The 20,052-nt window shown below is 43.3% G+C and overlaps 1 protein-coding gene across 2 annotated transcripts in view; it reads left to right on the plus strand.

Annotated features, from left to right (window-relative positions):
* The window catches only part of mmp2 (matrix metallopeptidase 2), a 35,488-nt gene extending 16,124 nt beyond the window's left edge, over positions 1 to 19,364 (plus strand). The window contains exons 8-13 of one of the 2 annotated variants that reach the window (XM_083794275.1): positions 1,017 to 1,175; positions 2,545 to 2,683; positions 10,148 to 10,284; positions 14,533 to 14,692; positions 15,214 to 15,323; positions 18,215 to 19,364. In XM_083794275.1, coding sequence (XP_083650401.1) covers positions 1,017 to 1,175; positions 2,545 to 2,683; positions 10,148 to 10,284; positions 14,533 to 14,692; positions 15,214 to 15,323; positions 18,215 to 18,318 — 809 coding nt within the window. In that variant the 3' untranslated portion in view covers positions 18,319 to 19,364. The remainder of the gene's footprint in view (positions 1 to 1,016; positions 1,176 to 2,544; positions 2,684 to 10,147; positions 10,285 to 14,532; positions 14,693 to 15,213; positions 15,324 to 18,214) is intronic. The other variant, XM_083794276.1, reaches the window with a different exon arrangement.
* The last annotated feature ends 688 nt before the right edge of the window (positions 19,365 to 20,052 follow it).

Below are 20,052 nucleotides of genomic sequence, written 5' to 3' on the forward strand. Positions count from 1 at the left end.
TATTACGTCATCATTGAGAGCTAGTCATATGCTGGGACGGTGCATACTCATCAAAAGTCAGATGAGTATACGTGATAACATATTTTATTTCAGTTTATATACCTTTTTTTCATCGGATATCGATGATTTCTTTTTCTTTGAGAAACTATAAAGGGATCCAGAATAATTCTAAATTGATAAAACTGTAATTATTTTATACCATACTTCATAATACTATTTGTACCATACTTCATAATACTACTTTTTTACATGCATAAAGTAGGTAGGTAGTAAATAGCTAAACCTAATAATTCAACATTTCAAACGTTCCTTCACAGAGAAGCTGATATTTGACAGTTTGTAGCGGTCGACAGTACTTGCGCGCTCTGCTTGCGCACTAGTAGGCCATTTATGGCCTACTAGTGTGCAACAAGCAAGTAGGCACTCGACAGAGTGCAGTTCTAGTTTAACCCATTCTGACCGGGCACCCATTTTGGTGTTAGCATCATGTTATGCTTTAGCTATTGAAAAATAGCAGATCTACAAGCTCATATCGCGCCACCGAGTGGCGCGATGTGAGCTTGTAGGTCTGCTGTTTTTGATAAATCGAAGAACGACTGACATTTTTTAGAATCTGATCTCAGGTCAGAATGGGTTAATCAGACCAGTGTGTGTCCAGTGGAAACCTCGTATGAATCTGATCTCAGGTCAGAATGGGTTCATCAGACCAGTGTGTGTCCGGCGGAAACCTCGTATGAATCTGATCTCAGGTCAGAATGGGTTAACGTGCATCTCTATGGGGGAGAAGGACAGCTTGCCCTGTCTCCTCGCTCATAACGTGCCTATTGGACAAGAACGGGTTGGGGAGGGACTTAGCGAAGGGCTAATTGCTTTTTACATACAGTAAATGCAGATTTTGTGAAAAAAGTTTAAAAATTATTCATAAGCTTGGGATGTGAAATTAACATACGGTATTTTAACATCTCTGGCACAAAATATGCAAGAAATGTGAATGTAATTTGGTTGATTATTTCCAGGCTACAGTTTGTTTCTGGTTGCGGCCCATGAGTTTGGTCATGCCCTGGGCTTGGAACACTCTCAAGACCCTGGTGCACTGATGGCTCCGATCTACACCTTCACAAAGGACTTCAGGCTGTCTAATGACGACATCAAAGGCATCCAGGAGCTCTATGGTGGTGAGACTAAATTATTCGTTTAACCACTTAAACGCTAAATACTTCACTGAAAGGTGTTTCCCCCGGCGGGTCTGTCTATGGCCCCTTCAAATCGCTTTACCAGAAAAAGTAAACTATAACTATAACAAAAAACTATAACCTCACAAGTTGTCACAACCCGTTGGGAACATCTGCTATTATTACCTGAGATGATGCCCAGGCCAGAATAGAAATGCTAAGTTCAAGTGCCATGTGTAGTAAGTAAACCTTGCCAGACCACGTGGCCCATAGGAGCCTATCTCCTGTTTCTGTACGACGAGGCGGCTTGATGTCCAAGTACAACCCCTAGTAGACATGACTCTAGTGCACTGTCTGCTTCCCAAACTTCCCAAGCCTGTGCCCCAAAAGATAAATTTGATGTCTCCCGGGACCCAAACTAGTGAAAATAGCAGATCTACAAGCTCACAACTGAGGGACTTTGGTTATGACCTGGGCAAGGAATCAAACCCTGATGACCTCCCAATCTCAGGGTGGGCAGTGTAACCACAAGGTCACTGAACTGGTATCATCGTTGTGTGTTATGTTAAGGAATATCAGACTTACAATCAAAAAATGGAAAGAAGTCGAAGTCCAAATCAAGTAAAAGGTCAAAAGTGTTGAGAACACAATCACTGGTTTATTACAAGAGCGGTCCTGGAGCAGCACAACACCGAAGCATTATGACAACTCCCAATTACAGGTTTCCATCCTCTCTTATACAATTCGAGAAGGTTCCAAAGAATAAAAATACACATGGTTGAAAATGCAACAAGACACTTCTTTAACACATAGCCTTATATGGTTTAACACATGTCCTTGCATGATGTTGTTCTATTCTGCTAGTCTAAACACAAATAGGTTGTTGACTGCTGGTAACATGAGGTGGAAGAGTATTTTCTCTCAACAGTTAGCTCACATAGACTGAAATGTCATTTTCCCATTACAGTTATAAGCATAAGATTTGTGCTCCTTAGAAACGGACGGTCTGGAGACTAGAGATTGCAACATTGTGTTGCTCCCAGCTGTTTTGGGTTTTAGCTTTGGGCGTGCACAGGGAATGTAATCTTGTCTGTGGAAAATGTTTAGTCAGGCAGGTTTTTGTTTATTTGGCAATAACGTTAAGTAACTTATGTTGAGCAATCTGTAACTTAAACGTGATGATCAGGCACAAAAAGAGTAAATATATTGTTTCCACAATTTTTATTATTTGCATGCTTGGCAACAAAACTAAACCAAAGATCCATTCAAAACCCTCAAGTATGAAACCAACGTTTTTAAATTAATATTGTCGTGTTGGAGCATGAATGTATCTTTCAAATTGCTAATATTCTGGCCAATGTTCCCCTGATAGGTGGTGGTGGTGGTGGTGGTGCAGACGAACCCCTGCCCCCCACCCAGGGGCCTGTCACTCCCATGGACATCTGCAGTGAGCCGGTGGTGTTTGACGCTGTAGCACAGATCAGGGGAGAGACATTCTTCTTCAAGGACAGGTAGGCCTAACAGAATCAAAGGAAACTCCACCTATACTGTAGGTGGTTGTTAATATGGTCACGGTATAGGTGACCAATGACCATACTACAGCCTACTACATTTGTGCTTTTATCATATCCAGTGTTTCATTTTGTTAATATATGAAACTATGAAACTATTCCACTGTCTCAAGCATCTTTATGTCAATTGAGACAGGTCGTCTCTTGCTGGATGTTTTGCTTTGTTACAAATACCAGACATGTAGTTATGTTAAAATACAGAATACTTGGTAAACCGCTTTAACCCCCATGTAAATTGTTTTGGCCAATTTTAAAGTACAAGCTGTGAGCTTGTAACTATTTTCACTATTATTGACAAAAGACAAAAGAACAGGGCTCCAGAATGCATCCATTTTGGCCGCACATAAACCCAAATATCTGTCCAGTGCATTTTATTATTATACATTCTGTAAACGCGGTTTGCACTCCAGCGGCATGGAGGGCCCTGAATGGCGTGACCAGTGTATGGAACTCCAATCTCCCCCGACAAATCAAACTCAGCTTATTCTACGCAACAGTGGAGTCTGTTCTCCTATACGGCAGTGAATGCTGGACCCTGAAGCCAACCCTGCAGAAGTCCCTTGACGGGTGCTACACCAGAATGCTGCGTGCAGTACTTAACATCAGCATGACTGTACTTGTCACTAACAAGACTCTGTATGAGGGATTACCAAGAGTGTGCCAGAAAATAGCAGCCAGGAGAATGAGACTAGCAGGACACTGCCAAAGGCATCAAGAACTGCCAGCCAGCAAACTGGTGCTCTGGGAACCAACACACGGGCATCGATCACGAGGACGCCCCACGCTAACATACGTGGATGTACTCAAGAGCGATGCAGGAGTGCAAAGTACCAACGAACTGGCCGGATGTATGGAGAATCGAGATGACTGGAAACGACGATGGAGGGCTCGTCTGAGGACGACCTAGAGAGAGAGGCACGCCGGGGGCGTGGCTTGCCCAAAGTTGCCATACACTCCCAAATCCCGCCTCATTGACTGTCTGCCAATCGTCTTGGTACGATTGATGCACAACTACCGTGTGACCCCCCCGCCCACCCCTCCCACGAGTACCTACCCCAACTCTACCCAGAGTCATGTTAGTCCTCGTCAGCGTAATAAAAAGGTTGGGAATCCCTGGTCTAGGCAGCCCTCAGAGGCACCGTGAAGGAATCTAACCGCATTGTCCACAGTGGTGGGAAGGAACGTTAACTCTGCACCCGGGTTGAACCCTCTCTAAACTTAACAAGACGTTGGCTTTGTTGTCTGTCTTTTCTGAAGGAACGTTAACTCTGCACCCGGGTTGAACCCTCTCTAAACGTATCAAGACGTTGGCTTTGTTGTCTGTCTTTTCTGTAATCTATGCACAGGAAGAAACACACAATCACAAACAAATGTAACATAGCAAAACAAAGAAAGTGGGATTTCACAATGCAGATCATAGCCTAATCATTTCCCCAGGAGGTAGGTTTATTGTTGTAGATGCTTGTAAGCTTGTGTTTACTGGGCTGACTTCAACTCGAAGAAGAGGCTTTCTTTGTCAATCACTCTCAGTTCACAAAGCTTTGGTCTAAATGCTTCCTGACTGTACTTCCCCCTTAGGGAGTTGAGCTCTGCCAGCCACCACAACAGCTGAATTCTTTTAAATGACAAATTGTTTCTGATCAGCTCTAACCCAAGAAACAGTGTGACTACTGTCCTGAATCGCGGACCCTATAGAGCACCGAAGTCTGACGTCACTTTCAGTAGAGGGCGTCAGTCCCCAGGTTCATGTATTTGTTTAGTTGCATTGAAATCCCCATTGAGGCGATTTGAGATCGCCTCATATAACAACTGTGTTTGAAAAATAAACATGTCACCCCGGCCGCTTCACTCATATGGATATGAAGAATCAACTGACTGAGAGAAAACGCTAATGTTACTGCTGCTGAATTAGTTAGATTTTCGCTAGAAGCAGACTGTATCATATGTGAGTGACTGACTGTTGCAAACGATACAGAGACACCTCCCTGACAATAACGCAGAGACAGCTTGTTTATTTTTGGACCACAACGCTTATAGTAGACGATATTAAGATCACCCCATGTTATTCTCCATAGAGAAATTACTTCCGCAAACCAGGGGAATCGTCGGGATGAGCGAGTTACGTCAGGACTTCGGTGCTCTATACTATTGTTTTTGTTGGAGCTCCTTAACCCATTCTGACCTGAGATCAGATTCTATACGAGGTTTCCACTGGACACACACTGGTCTGATTAACCCATTCTGACCTGAGATCAGATTCTAAAAAAATGTCAGTCGTTCTTCGATTTTTCAAAAATAGCAGACCTACAAGCTCGTATCGCGCCACTCGGTGGCGCGATATGAGCTTGTAGATCTGCTATTTTTCAACTCAACTCAACTCAACTCAACTTTATTTATATAGCACATTTAAAACAACCATAGCTGCCACAAAGTGCTGTACAGTACATAGGTAAAAACAGTAAGTAAACACATAGACTAAAAACACAGAATACAAAGACAACACACAAAACAAGAAAAGAAGGGGGGGGGAAGCAAGTTCAGGAACAGAGGTCTCATGCTGTGTTAAAAGCCAAAGAATAAAAGTGCGTTTTCAGTGAGGTTTAAAAAATGGCCAGAGAGGGGGCCTGCCTAAGTTGCAGGGCTATTTTTCAATAGCTAAAGCATAACATGATGCCGACACCAAAATGGGTGCCCGTTCAGAATGGGTTAACTAGCTCTTGCGCAGTGTTTCCCAAACAGTGGGACGGGACCCATTGTGTGGGCCACGGACCCATTGTTTTGGGCCTGGAGTAATATCCATTTATTCTTGTAGTTTAAAAAATATATATCTCTTTGTTATTATTTCAAAAGATTTTCAAACATTTCCCCAAATATCTAAATCTTTCAAGGATTAATTCTTACTTTTTCCTTTTTTTTTTTTGTCCCATAAATAAATATGTAGTAGTGAAGAAGTAGTGAAAATAGCAGATCTGGCCCAGGCCGTAGCGTAACGGTCTGGGCACCGGACTGGTAATCCAGTCGCAGTGTGCCGCGGGTTCGACTCCCGGACCCGACACGGCCTTTACTGCATGTCATCCCCCCATCTCTCTCCCGTTTCCTGTCAGCCTACTGTCTGTCCCTTCAAAAATCAATAAAAGGCGTAAGCCGCAAAAAAATATCTTAAAAAAAAAAAAAAATAGCAGATCTACAAGCTCACAACTCGTCGTATGGTGAGTTGTTGTGAGCTGCTATTTTCACTAGATTGGGTCCCGGGGAGACATCGAGGTTCCCTCTTGGGTCTCGAGCTATAGAAGGTTTGGGACTTTCCTACTTTCAACTTTCATAACAGATTCCCACCTCATTTTGAGGTGGGCAGAGTTGTAGCATTGGAAAGCTATTGGAATCTATGAGCAGGGAATAAGCCTGCTAGGCTGCTAAAGTTGTATTTGCAGTGTAGCGCCACCTTGTGGCCCCTGCCCAATGGTTGGGAATTGAGATCTTATTCGACTAATTACACATAGGGCTCTAACATGGGCTTAATTACACAATGGGCCCAGGCCGTAGCGTAACGGTCTGGGCACCGGACTGGTGATCCAGTCGCGGTGTGCCGCGGGTTCGACTCCCGAACCCGACACGGCCTTTACCGCATGTCATCCCCCCATCTCTCTCCCGTTTCCTGTCAGCCTACTGTCTGTCCCTTCAAAAATCAATAAAAGGCGTAAGCCGCAAAAAAATAATCTTTAAAAAAAAAAATTACACAATGGGCTCCATTGTACGCCATTCTTTATCCGCAAGTAATAGACATTTTCCGTGAATTACGCATTTAGGAGCTTCCACTATGCGTAAACGTTTTCTTGCAGGCCACACAACCCACTATTCATTTTGCCGACACCTATATTTGCGGGTGGAGGTGTGTCTGCAGGCGTGTCGATGTGCTTTCCCTATTTTTGCTATCTTACTGTATGCTCACAGGTTTAGGACAACGGAAAGTGCCTTTTCAAACCACCCGTAATGCGAATCCGTTGAGCTGCCTTGGCTTGACGTATGCATGTTGCAAAACATTCACAGCTCAGAGGTCTCGTTCTGTCTTAATTCTCCACAAATCTGTGATTGTAATTTCCCACAAGTAATAGACAAATTGTCTTTTGACACGCTGTGGAACTCCCTCTCACCAATACAGTTCTTGCCATCGTCCAATCAGGATAGTGTTTAATCATATTTAAATATTTCATGTGTCAATATTTAAAACAATAACCATGCAGTACCTTTGTGTGCTAAATGCATAAAGCTAATTACTACAAAGTATGTCATGAAACGTCATCAAGGTTTAGTTATGAAATCTGGGAACCCATTGGCAAACTAGTTGACGTGAGTCAACAGTCTGTCTCAGGAGACTAAGTTATGATCGAATTATGACACACAAAATAAATTACTTCATAACTGCATTATATTTTCACCCCAGGAACAGGACTTTCTGCTAATTCAGAGGGATTACTCCAGCATACTGTTATTTGCAGCTGGACCGTTGTGACAGATGTTTAACCACTTAAACCCCTGTAGTCTGAGAACTGGACTTGAGTTACAACTATACTTTGACCACTTTTTCCGTCTATACCAAATCTCTTTGCCAAAAATAGCTGATTTACAACCTCACTAGTGTAGATCGACTATTTTTGGCTAATGTTCCCGCAAGAATATGTACACCGGCCGTTCAACTGGTTAAACTTGCTGTGAGCTCTGGTGTTCTTATTTATATATATATATTTTTTAATTGGTTTGTGTTTTCTGGCTTTTGTAGAATCACACAAGGCTTTTGCTATCAAGCAAGCTGTGTGATCCCTGCTATGAAATGTGAGAAAATAGGGCCGTCAAGCACACTGACCCAGAGGCACTGCGCGAAATGGGGAGAAGAGAGGGAGTCTGGAGGCAATAACATTCCCCTTTCCAAAGTTAGAGATGAGTAACGTTTCGGTGCATTGCCTGTTGCTGGAACCGACACTTAGACTGAGACGTAATGAGCTGCCTCGATCAAGGCCATGTCAGGTCCTCTGGCTGCAGAGCAGCAAAACAAGTCAACTTTTATATCGGCAGATAAAAGCCAGTGCACTTTGGGCTTCAGCGAACGTTCACAGGCGTCTGTGTTGTTGTAAAAGAACATTCAGGATTTCCCCTCTCTGTCCTGGCTCTGCGTATTTATGTTTTGGACAAATCTAGACGTGATGAGACAAATAACAAAAGTTCTCACGGAGCTCAGCATAAAATACCATGTATGTCTCTCTGGAGGCTTTAGAGGTGAGATGGTATAACATCTGCTGTCCAACCAGCTGATTCCGCTGACTGTGTTCATTCTTACAGGGACAGATACAGCCACATGTTTCCAAACTCTCTGATGCATTGTAGTATGGGTTACATGTCCTTGCAGTTTTAAGAACTGTTGGATTGGACCAAAAACCCTTTGACTACCGGTAATCAGCTTACCCACTGTTGATGCTATAGCCAACTACGGTTTTGGACAGTTTAAGGCACTGCTCTTACAAAAACCATAGGTAACCCTATCCCTAACCCTAACCTCACACAAAGCCACGTAGTCGGAATTATCGGCAGTCCCTGTCTCACACTGTATGTCGGGAATTAACCACATGAAACTTAGCATCCCTATTCTTGTCATGTGAGGCACATGCAAGCTCACAATGCATCAAATTGCAACAAGTTGTAAGCTAGTACAGTAGATGAGTTATGTTTCCGTGAAGAGATTTGGTATAAAGGGGACACTAAGTATAGACCCCTGGATGACCCTGGTCAATTGAGTACTGTATATATTTAAATGGTCAGACCACGAGTCACATCCTCCTACGTAGATCTTTTCTACTCTGCCAGACACATACCGTAAGTAGCAAGCTGACCCATCATTTGATGGTCGGGTTTTATGTGAGAGGTTGGAAAATCACTGGCTGACACTCGCTGGCTCACACTTGTGGTCTGAAGACAAAAGGTTTATTTCCCCGCGAGCAACTATCAACCAGTTCTCTTGATTCCATGTGACAGACTTGATTAAAAACACAAGTTTTGGGGATATCTGCTTTGCGTCTTCATATTTATTCATTATCACAACTTAAACCCTTTGTGATGGGCAGCGCTTGCTCTGTGTAAAATAGGTCAGTGGAAAAGAGTTTGGGAAGCTGCTGTTGTTGTGCAGCTGTGTATTGGAAATCCGGGCAAGATGGGTCTTGTTCCGCTGGCGTCGGCAGCCCTGGCCCTAACGAGGACCAGATGCTCATGAATCAGGCCATTGTGGCTGACTAGGGCCAGTGAAGCACTTGCACTAACCCCCCTGTCCCCCCCTCATCCCTCTCTCTCTCTCTCTCTCTCTCTCTCTCTAAATGGTCTGCATTTATATTGCACCTTTATCCAAAGCTCTGTGCAATGTGCATTACACCCAGTTACACATAGATGGGAGAGGCACCAATCTGCTCATCGGGAGCAGTTAGGGGTTCAGTGTCTTGCTCAGGAACACTTTGACAGGAAGGTCGAACCGGGGACCTTCTACTTCCCAAAAGCTCTTCTTCTCTGTCTGTCATTCTCTCTGTTGCTCTTTCTCTGTCTTGCTCGCTCACTCTGTTATCATGCCCTCTTCCCCAAGGGGTGTAGTGCTGTTTGTTTAAGTGCAGGAGTGCACCTATGAGGAGTACTACGCATGCGTGCCTGCTTGTTTCGAAGGTTATGTAACCACTGTATGGTAGTAGTCATACAGTCGGTTGGGTTAGAGGCAGCCGATCAGAAAGGATTTGTCATTTAAAATAATTCAGCTGTTGTGGTGGCTGGTAGAGCTCAACTTCCTAGGGGGAAAGTACAGTCTAGCTAGGGGCTGTATTTTGCGTGTCTTAAGTACCAGGTCTTATTACCTAACTTGAGTAAACTAAAGACCTGGAGGCGTGATCAATGCCATTTGGCTATTCTGAGTGGCCAAAGAGCATTGATCACGCCTCCAGGTCTTTAGTTTACTCAAGTTAGGTAATAAGACCTGGTACTTAAGACACGCAAAATACAGCCCTAATTTTAGACCAACGCTCAGTGCTGAGAGAGTTTGACAAAGAAAGGCTCTTCTACTTGAAGCCAGCAACTAAACATTCTGTACGAATATGAAGGTCATTAAAAAGAGAAAAAGGGTATACTGGCTTTATTAGTAATTTCATAATGTTGAGTATGGAGATGACGTGATTATATGAATACGAAAACATTGGTGACAGTATGCTTTATTTCCAACTGTAGGGTATCCTCATGGACAGGGTAACAAATCATAATAAACACTCATCAGTAAACTACCACTGCTAATATCATGAAACGTGTATGATGAGGCCTTGGCCTCATTAATAATAATAAGTAATAACTTCCACTCATTCCTTTCATCCACTCTTCCTCTTCCAGGTTCCTCTTCCGGTCAGTGAACTTCAGAAGCAAGCCCAGCGGCCCCATGCTGGTGGCCACCTACTGGCCAGACCTGCCGGTCAAGGTGGACGCTGCCTACGAGAGCTCCATGGAGGAGAAGACCATCTTCTTTGCAGGTACACAGCAGATGAAGATGCTTTCATTCCAGAGCAGTGATTCTCACCCTTTTGTAGCTTAGTTGTTACAGGAATCCCAGTTTGATATGCATTAAGGCACGGACCACCATCTGATATCTTGGGAACCAAAACTACTCCATAAAACCCTGTGTTCATTTAACCCAGAGGGACTTGTGTCCTGTCGCTGCCAAAATATCGGTCATTTAAGTGGGGACCCCCTGGAACCCACCGCATTGACCCCTGGAACCCACCGCATTGACCCCTGGGGTCCTGGGCCATACGTTGATAACCAGTGTATTACAACAGGGTTTTCCAAACACTGGGTTGGAGCCCACGTTTGGGTCACAGACTCATTTGTATGGGTCACGGCTTGAGTAAATATGTTTTTTTTATCTCTCCCTTCAAAAGATTTTCAGGAAAGAAAAAGATTAAATAAAAAATCTAACATTTATTTAACAGAATACAAAAAATAAAACTAAAATACACTTCATAAAAGAATAAAAAAATAAGAAGAATAAAAAAAGGATTCACTTTGCGGGTCCTGGAGAGACATCAACTTTCTCTTTCGGGTCTCTTGTTGAAAAGATTGCGAACCAACCACTGTTCTAACAGGATCTAGTTGCTTTTGCGTCACTTCAAGCTCTACGGTGACCAGAGAAACAGCCGTTATTCCATTTCCATGACTAATGGATGGCATTCCTTTGTCTGATTTCCCCTGCTGTAGTGAAGGTCCATTTATAAGAACTGTAACATTAGGATGAGTAGAAACATTAGCAGGGTATGGTTGTATGTGGTGCTCGCTCTTGGACACGATTAAAAAAACGGCTTCTAAATCCTAACATTTTTCTGAAAAACTAGGGATGTCTCGATACACTTTTTTCGTTCCCGATCCGATCCCGATACCACAATTTCTGTAACATTAAAAGAAGAGGATCCAAAGCACTCTGTTCCAGTGAGGTGAAAAAAGAGGCATGGCAAAGAACATTACAAAAAGAAGGACCAACGCGTTTCGGCATTTCGCCTTCGTCAGGGTCCCACCACAATGTCTGTGTTAGCCGATACCAATACCGAATACCGATACCAGAGAATAATATGTATACGTACCGTACGTATATACTTATTTTATCTTGTGTTGTTAATAGCAAACTCCTCACTCAAATGTGCACTTGTAGTTTTGGCAACTCGAAAGCAAACTCCACCTGCCCCAACATTTTATTTACCTGCCATAGTGTAAACCCCTTACCCCTGTGTCGGATCGGTGGTTAGACTGGCATAGTGTAAACCCCTTACCCCTGTGTCGGATCGGTGGTTAGACTGGCATAGTGTAAACCCCTTACCCCTGTGTCGGATCGGTGGTTAGACTGGCATAGTGTAAACCCCTTACCCCTGTGTCGGATCGGTGGTTAGACTGGCATAGTGTCAACCCCTTACCCCTGTGTCGGATCGGTGGTTAGACTGGCATACTGTCAACCCCTTACCCCTGTGTCGGATCGGTGGTTAGACTGGCATAGTGTCAACCCCTTACCCCTGTGTCGGATCGGTGGTTAGACTGGCATAGTGTAAACCCCTTACCCCTGTGTCGGATCGGTGGTTAGACTGGCATAGTGTCAACCCCTTACCCCTGTGTCGGATCGGTGTTTAGACTGGCATAGTGTAAACCCCTTACCCCTGTGTCGGATCGGTGGTTAGACTGGCATAGTGTCAAACCCTTACCCCTGTGTTGGATCGGTGGTTAGACTGGCATAGTGTCAACCCCTTACCCCTGTGTCGGATCGGTGTTTAGACTGGCATAGTGTCAACCCCTTACCCCTGTGTTGGATCGGTGGTTAGACTGGCATAGTGTAAACCCCTTACCCCTGTGTTGGATCGGTGGTTAGACTGGCATAGTGTCAACCCCTTACCCCTGTGTTGGATCGGTGGTTAGACTGGCATAGTGTAAACCCCTTACCCCTGTGTCGGATCGGTGGTTAGACTGGCATAGTGTCAACCCCTTACCCCTGTGTCGGATCGGTGGTTAGACTGCCATAGTGTAAACCCCTTACCCCTGTGTGGGATTGGTGGTTAGACTGCCATAGTGTAAACCCCTTACCCCTGTGTCGGATCGGTGGTTAGACTGCCATAGTGTAAACCCCTTACCCCTGTGTCGGATCGGTGGTTAGACTGCCATAGTGTAAACCCCTTACCCCTGTGTCGGATCGGTGGTTAGACTGGCATAGTGTAAACCCCTTACCCCTGTGTCGGATCGGTGGTTAGACTGGCATAGTGTAAACCCCTTACCCCTGTGTCGGATCGGTGGTTAGACTGGCATAGTGTAAACCCCTTACCCCTGTGTCGGATCGGTGGTTAGACTGGCATAGTGTAAACCCCTAACCCTGTGTCGGATCGGTGGTTAGACTGGCATAGTGTAAACCCCTTACCCCTGTGTCGGATCGGTGGTTAGACTGGCATAGTGTAAACCCCTTACCCCTGTGTCGGATCGGTGGTTAGACTGGCATAGTGTCAACCCCTTACCCCTGTGTTGGATCGGTGGTTAGACTGGCATAGTGTAAACCCCTTACCCCTGTGTCGGATCGGTGGTTAGACTGGCATAGTGTAAACCCCTTACCCCTGTGTCGGATCGGTGGTTAGACTGGCATAGTGTAAACCCCTTACCCCTGTGTCGGATCGGTGGTTAGACTGGCATAGTGTAAACCCCTTACCCCTGTGTCGGATCGGTGGTTAGACTGGCATAGTGTAAACCCCTTACCCCTGTGTTGGATCGGTGGTTAGACTGGCATAGTGTAAACCCCTTACCCCTGTGTTGGATCGGTGGTTAGACTGGCATAGTGTAAACCCCTTACCCCTGTGTCGGATCGCTGGTTAGACTGGCATAGTGTAAACCCCTTACCCCTGTGTTGGATCGGTGGTTAGACTGGCATAGTGTAAACCCCTTACCCCTGTGTCGGATCGCTGGTTAGACTGGCATAGTGTAAACCCCTTACCCCTGTGTCGGATCGCTGGTTAGACTGGCATAGTGTAAACCCCTTACCCCTGTGTCGGATCGCTGGTTAGACTGGCATAGTGTCGACCCCTTACCCCTGTGTCGGATCGGTGGTTAGACTGGCATATTTGCTGATACCAATATGACCCGATATGACCAAATAGGGCCGATACTGATACTTTTCCGGGACATCTCTATGAAAAACCTATTTGGACACGGACCCCCATCTCAAAATATGTAGTTCCATCCAGGGACCCATAAGCAAAGATTTCAGTTAAAAATGTTCTCTCTGAAATATATATTCAAAGATTTTAGCCACATTTTCAAATTTTTCAATAGCTAAAGTATAAAATAATTAAATAATGCTTATCCCATTCTGAACGGGAACCCATTTTGGTGTTAGCATCATGTCGTGCTTTATCTATTTAAAAATAGCAGATCTACAAGCTCATATCGCGCCACCGAGTGGCGCGATACGAGCTTGTAGGTCTGCTATTTTTGAAAATTCGAAGAACGACTGACATAGAAACATAGCTTTATCAGAAAACTGTCAGGATGTAGAAGACGTTTATAGAATCTGATCTCAGGTCAGAATGGGTTAAAACACAAAGGGGTTCCCGTCCAGAATGGGTTAAGACATTAGAGTTAGACTGTGGTTATTACTAGTGGTTTAACATGCATGCCTTGCATCGCAGCATCATGACAACCTTCCGGACTCTTGACTCCATTTACATAATATCTTTTCCAGATTGCAGGACACTGAGAGCTGCCTCACTGTATATTTTCCACCATATGTAGGCTCAGGGTTGGCTGAGCAAAAGGCTCTCCATATATTCTCAATTTTTAAAGTTTATATTGTCTTTCTAATAGTTGACATGTGACATAACCTTTTTTTGATTACATACCCAGCCCAAATTATTTAGGTATTTCAGTGTTTCATACACCTTTGCAATATATCTGATTCTGAATAGAGTAGATTTGATGAATTACACTGTAATTAAGGTATAAATGCATTATTGTTTGTACATTAGTTAGTGGAATAATTCTGCAGGCATTTCATGAGACAAAACATGCACGCACGCACGCACGCACGCGCACGCACGCACACACACACACACACACACACACACACACACACACACACACACACACACACACACACACACACACACACACACACACACACACACACATTCATATATATATATTCATTCATGTATTTATTTTGGCTTTGATTTGGTGTCTCAACACCCCTGTCTTTATCCCAGGCAATGAAATGTGGATTTACAAAGCGGACCAGCTGGAGAAAGGCTACCCCAAGAGTATCTCCTCCCTTGGCCTACCCAGTGACGTACAAAACATTGACGCAGCCCTCAGCTTCAGGAAAAACAGGAAGACGTACCTGTTTTCTGGGGACAAGTTCTGGAGGTGAAGAGCAAAGCCTAAATGCACATAAGTCCATAAGCATAAAGGTTGTTTGTTGCAAAGTCCAGGCCTGCGTTGACGATGTTATCATATGTTATTGCTGCCCAGAGTCATGCCTGGTTTCGGTTAGGCTCTTTAGTATGATTGATTTACACTGAACTCTCTTACACAAATACACAATTTCAGTATGGACTTCCTGTAACTCTTTCACTTCCAAGGAAGAGCATGTTTGTTTGCTGAGTCCTATGTTTACATTTAATACCTCCGCATCAATAGGCAGTGAGGCACTTTTGTTGTGTAGTTGTGCTATAAAACTAGGATAACCGCCTATGTAGAAAAATAAAAGAGGAAAGATGTCTTGCAGGTTAGAGCCATGGGGGATGAATGAGAGCAGATAGGTCACTGAGGTCCACCGTAACTAATACCATTAGATTGTAGAGCCACCCACTTACAGTAATAAAGATGTGAAATATGGTCATACCTATTCAATATACAAATCCATGCACTTCATGATGATCCCTTAGGTACAATGAGGATAAAAAGAAAATGGACCCTGGATTCCCCAAGCTTATCGCTGACTCATGGAATGGAATTCCAGACGGCATCGACTCTGCCTTCAGTCTGAATGGCATTGGTAAGAACACATCTTCATTTATTTTAAGCTTTCTGTTTTTTTTTTTTTATCTATCTTTTGTATGTATTTAATGTAGGCATATTTCCATGTGTTGTTCTTGCTTACTGTAAATCGCTCTGGATTAAGAGTGTCTGCTAAATGCCTAAATTGTATAAGATCAGATAAGAAAGAAAGAAAGAAAGAAAGACTGGATCTGGCAGCAAAAACTGTAATTGTTCTCTCAATAAGTGTATGTATATAACCTTGCAGGGTTTTAGTGAATAAATTCTGTTATCCCCAACATGTTTTATATCAATGTTAGACAATCTGACTGTAGCAGTCCAGAGTGTCATATATATAATTAATCCAAGAGCCATATAGATATATTTCGATATGTATGGCTATGACCATAGTTATAATTAAAAAAGGTTAAATAAGATTTATGCAACAAACCTACAGTAGCTACAATATTGATCCTGCAAAACACATACATCCTGCCATATTCCACATAACTCCTCTCATGCCCCAGGAGTGATTTTGTCTTTGCCTTCGGTAACTAACGCTTTCGACGAGCAGAGCAGAGTGAAAGGGCAACCATGAGGAAATGACCACTGGACTTCTGTGTGCATGTGCTGCATTGTCTGCCCATCCATCAGCAGCAGCCTGGCATTCCAATCCTTACCCTGCAATACAATAGACATACAGTAGAGACATAATACTTAGACAAGACTGTGCAATCAGCGAGTACATACAGTATGCGGCAGGTTATGGTTGCAGGTATAATACAAGAAATGCCTCAGACTCACAAGTCAGTGTGTATCATGCTTCGCTCAACTAGAGACTGAGGTCATACAGGACAATCTCCCAAATTCTGTTGCTAAAACTGCTCTATGCACAGTATTGGAAAGAAATCGGGACTGCTAATTAAGGCTCTGTTCCAGTGGCGAATGGACCTTGCATTAGGCCCCCGGTGCAAATACTTTGTTTAGGCCCATAATGGTCCATTTGGTTCCATTTGTACACTCTCAGAGTTACCCATAACATAAGGGACCATTTGAAACCCCCTTGTGTAGCAGTTTTTTCCAGTGATCCAATGCACAATATTAGCACCCTGACTCTGTTTGACCAGAATGGAACAGAGCCTTCATTAGTATAACTGGTAATATAAGACCTGTGAAGGAAGTAAGGATTTCTGTCCAATATTGGCTGCTGTGCATAGAGCCTTCTTAGGCTGTGTTCAGCCTAAGAAGATGTAGATCAGATGTAGATAGGTATTTTCTGCAAGTGACACCATCATGCAACAGAATACAAGTTAAGCATTACATCATTCACTCCTGTGTCGTTAGCGTGTCGTTACACCAACACATGTAGTTTGATAATGTGTCTGGATACACAAATCGGAACTGATCGCTTGCAAATAAGAGTGTTGACAACAAACCAGATTTGTCTAAACTAAGCCTTCAGGGTCAGTGCTGTCTGATCCAGTTCTCTGCCGTGACATGCCTTGTTTCCAGAGCCCAGGCCGATCTAGCCTAGCCTCTTCATCATGTCTGGCACCATGCCTCCAACAACAACACTGCTCATATACCAGAACTCTTGCGTTGCCATGCAGCCAAAAATGGACTTTTCAGAAGGACTGGGTTGCTTAGTGAAGATGTGAAAATAAAACAGTTGACAAGAAGTAGCTCTGAAGCCGGATGGCCTTGTGTCGATTAGATGTATTAGATATATAGTAGCACATTATCTTGGTTTACTTTTGTATTGTTCATTTAGGATTAGACTTCATCATCATCATAATAATAATAATAATAATATAACTATAAATGCACCAAGTCTGTGTGTGTGTGTGTGTACATCTGTACGTCTTTAATCCACGTAACTCGAGAAACGTTCGCCCCACCTACTTCAAATTCGACACACGCGTTCCACACCCCCACAGGGAGTGCAGTACCTGGTGTCGAGTAGGTCGGACCCACAGTTGTCCAGAACCGCCACAAAAGGCCTCTGCCCGGGCCACAGCTGACATCACAAGGCCCCTGCCCGGGCCAGACTCCATATTTGGGCATGCCTAAATACGGGTTCGTCCCACCGACTTCTGACATCATTCTGACATCTGCATAGACTCCATATTTGGGCATGCCTGACAAAGAACTCCATATATGGGCATACCAAGGGATAACTGTGTAACTGTGAATGTAACAGCGAGTCGGTACAGTCAGACATTTGGGCTAAAAGGGTAACACAATAAAGTCCTGGAGGCTTTTTTCCATTGTGGTCCTATGTATTCAATGCATCAATATAACATAAAAAGGCACATGCACGTCTGTATGAACATGAAACTTGAAGAACCCCTTCTGATGGTCCATCAGAGGGACCATCCCCTGCCATAACCCCTGCTCTGTGAGATGGTATGATGGCAGTCTACCAGGGATTTTTCCATTACTGCTCAGGCCATTGCTCCTGACATACATACTGTAAGCATCACATAGCACCTCCCCCACATGGTGAGAAAACACATTTATATAGAGAACTTCTGTACCCCTCCACAGTGGCGCCTCTGTACACTGCCTTATATTAACATTTTGAAAATGAGGACGTCCAACTTTGTGCCTGATTTGTTTCAGTTTTTTCTCCGACGGCAAATGATGTCATATATGCCCCATATTGAAGGCTGATTGTACTCCGAGCCTATACTATAAGGAATATTGTTTTTGTCAATTCAAACAACCTTTGTTCCAGCATAAGCGAGAAACATGATAAATTGTTTTTTGTCTTAAGATTAGGTGAGATGAAAGAAACATAAATGCAGAGGTCCAGTGTGGTTTAGGCAGACTGCTCGTTGGCATTTCTTCTGCAACAAAGGTTCACAATGAAGAGCTTTAATGTGCAATGCTTTCTCCTTGCTTTCACAGATTACAGCTACTTCTTCAAAGGTGCCCACTATTTCAAATTGGAAGACAGTAGCCTGAAGATTGTCAAGTTGGGAGAAATTACAAAGGACTGGCTCGGGTGTTAAACAGTGATGAGATACAGAGCCACTGCCGGCTCTTCCTGGGATGACCTTTGTCCTCATGAGGACCTTGCCATGGAATCGCGCACAGCTAGAGGTCACCAAAGAGTATCCTGTTGCTGGGCTTTCAGGCCCTGCTGCCCCCTTTGCTCTCATGAAGGGCCCTACCCCCTCCAGTGTGTACTATTAGGCAGCCCTGAGGCCTTCTACATAGGCTGAACATACAGTATGCAACTGGATATATTGATTCATTATTGTGTGATATTGGCATTGTATTTGTTATTATGTGGCGCCATCCCCCAACCCCCTTAGTTTTATTGTTTTCTTTTGTCTTTTGTCATAAATTCAGACATCAGGTATGTCCATACTGTGCTGTGAGATATTGCCTATTATGCCAATTTGATTCCCAAGGGCTGGTCTTGTACCATATTATGAGGGATTTGTGTTGGCTTAGAATTACTTCTATGTCCACAGTGTATGAAGTGCATTTTCTTTTATAAATGCCTTAATGTTTTATTGATTATTAATTGTCTCATTGTTGTGAAATACATTTGAAGTAAAACATGACTTTGCACAATGTCTCTCAACCGAAGATGGTGCTTTAGAAATTGCTAATTTGCATATTAGTCCTATGTATTTTATACTCTGTGTAACAATGTCAGATTTTTTTTTTTTTTTTTTAACGTCAGAAGTTAGTATTCATAGGCACATGTTATTCTTCATTTGGCTAGCACTTTGTATAGACATATACAGGGGAACTGCACAATATGGAGACCCAATTCATTTTCATTGAACCTCCATTTTGCATTTTCCTTCAGTAATGGTACAGAAAAGGGGAAAAAAAGGCACAGGTTTGCCTAGAGGCTGTATAGGTTTGCTGCATGATGGAATCATGACCAGAGTACCAGTAGTATTGTTTGATAATCATTTTTATATTCATCTTTATTTCCTTAAGATTTTACTCTGCAGTCATTAGTGGTTGTGTTGTGTTTTGTTTTTATGCTTGTGCACTTTGTCATTCTGTCGTCAATAAAGATTAATGGTAAATATTGGTTCAGTGATAAACAGCGAAAGCACATCACTTAATTTGTTCACAAACTGTTGGCTATAATAAGCTGGATCTGTGTGAGTGTGTGGTAGACTATTTGTTTATTTATTTATTATGTAATTGCGCCATCTTATGGACATTTCGTTGAGGCCATTTACTCAAATTCAGTCCCGTTGTCATTGGATACATGTTCATTTTTGTTTTAGTGACAGTCAATACACAACCTTATATTATTACTCTAAGACATGGGTTTTCAACAGGTGGTCCGTGGACCACTGGTGGTCCGTGAAGGTGTTGCATGTGGTCCCTGACCATGCATTTAGTAATGTAGGAAAGTGAAGATTCGTATTTTAATTTATTGTATTGGGTTAGGGTTTAGAGAAAGTTGAGAAACAATGCAGTAAATGATCTGGTGACAAATTATGACGCATCAATGTTGTCAGTTAGTAGTTACTGGGAAGTCGGATGTCAAGAACTTCCACAGAAAAGTGAGTTAATCTCAAGGGAAACCATACCGGATTGCCTGGTTGAGTCACCATTACAAGGAACTGTGCCCATAATCAATCGTAAGTGTTTGCTTACTCATAGAATAAGTTACAATGAACAGCAACATGAGTTTAATATGGAAGGTTAATTTCTTTCTCCCACATGCATATCCCCCCTCCCAACACAACAATGGTCCCAGGTTAATT

The sequence above is a fragment of the Protomyctophum parallelum genome (genome assembly GCF_964188405.1).
Source record: "Protomyctophum parallelum genome assembly, chromosome: 2".
NCBI lineage: Eukaryota > Metazoa > Chordata > Actinopteri > Myctophiformes > Myctophidae > Protomyctophum > Protomyctophum parallelum.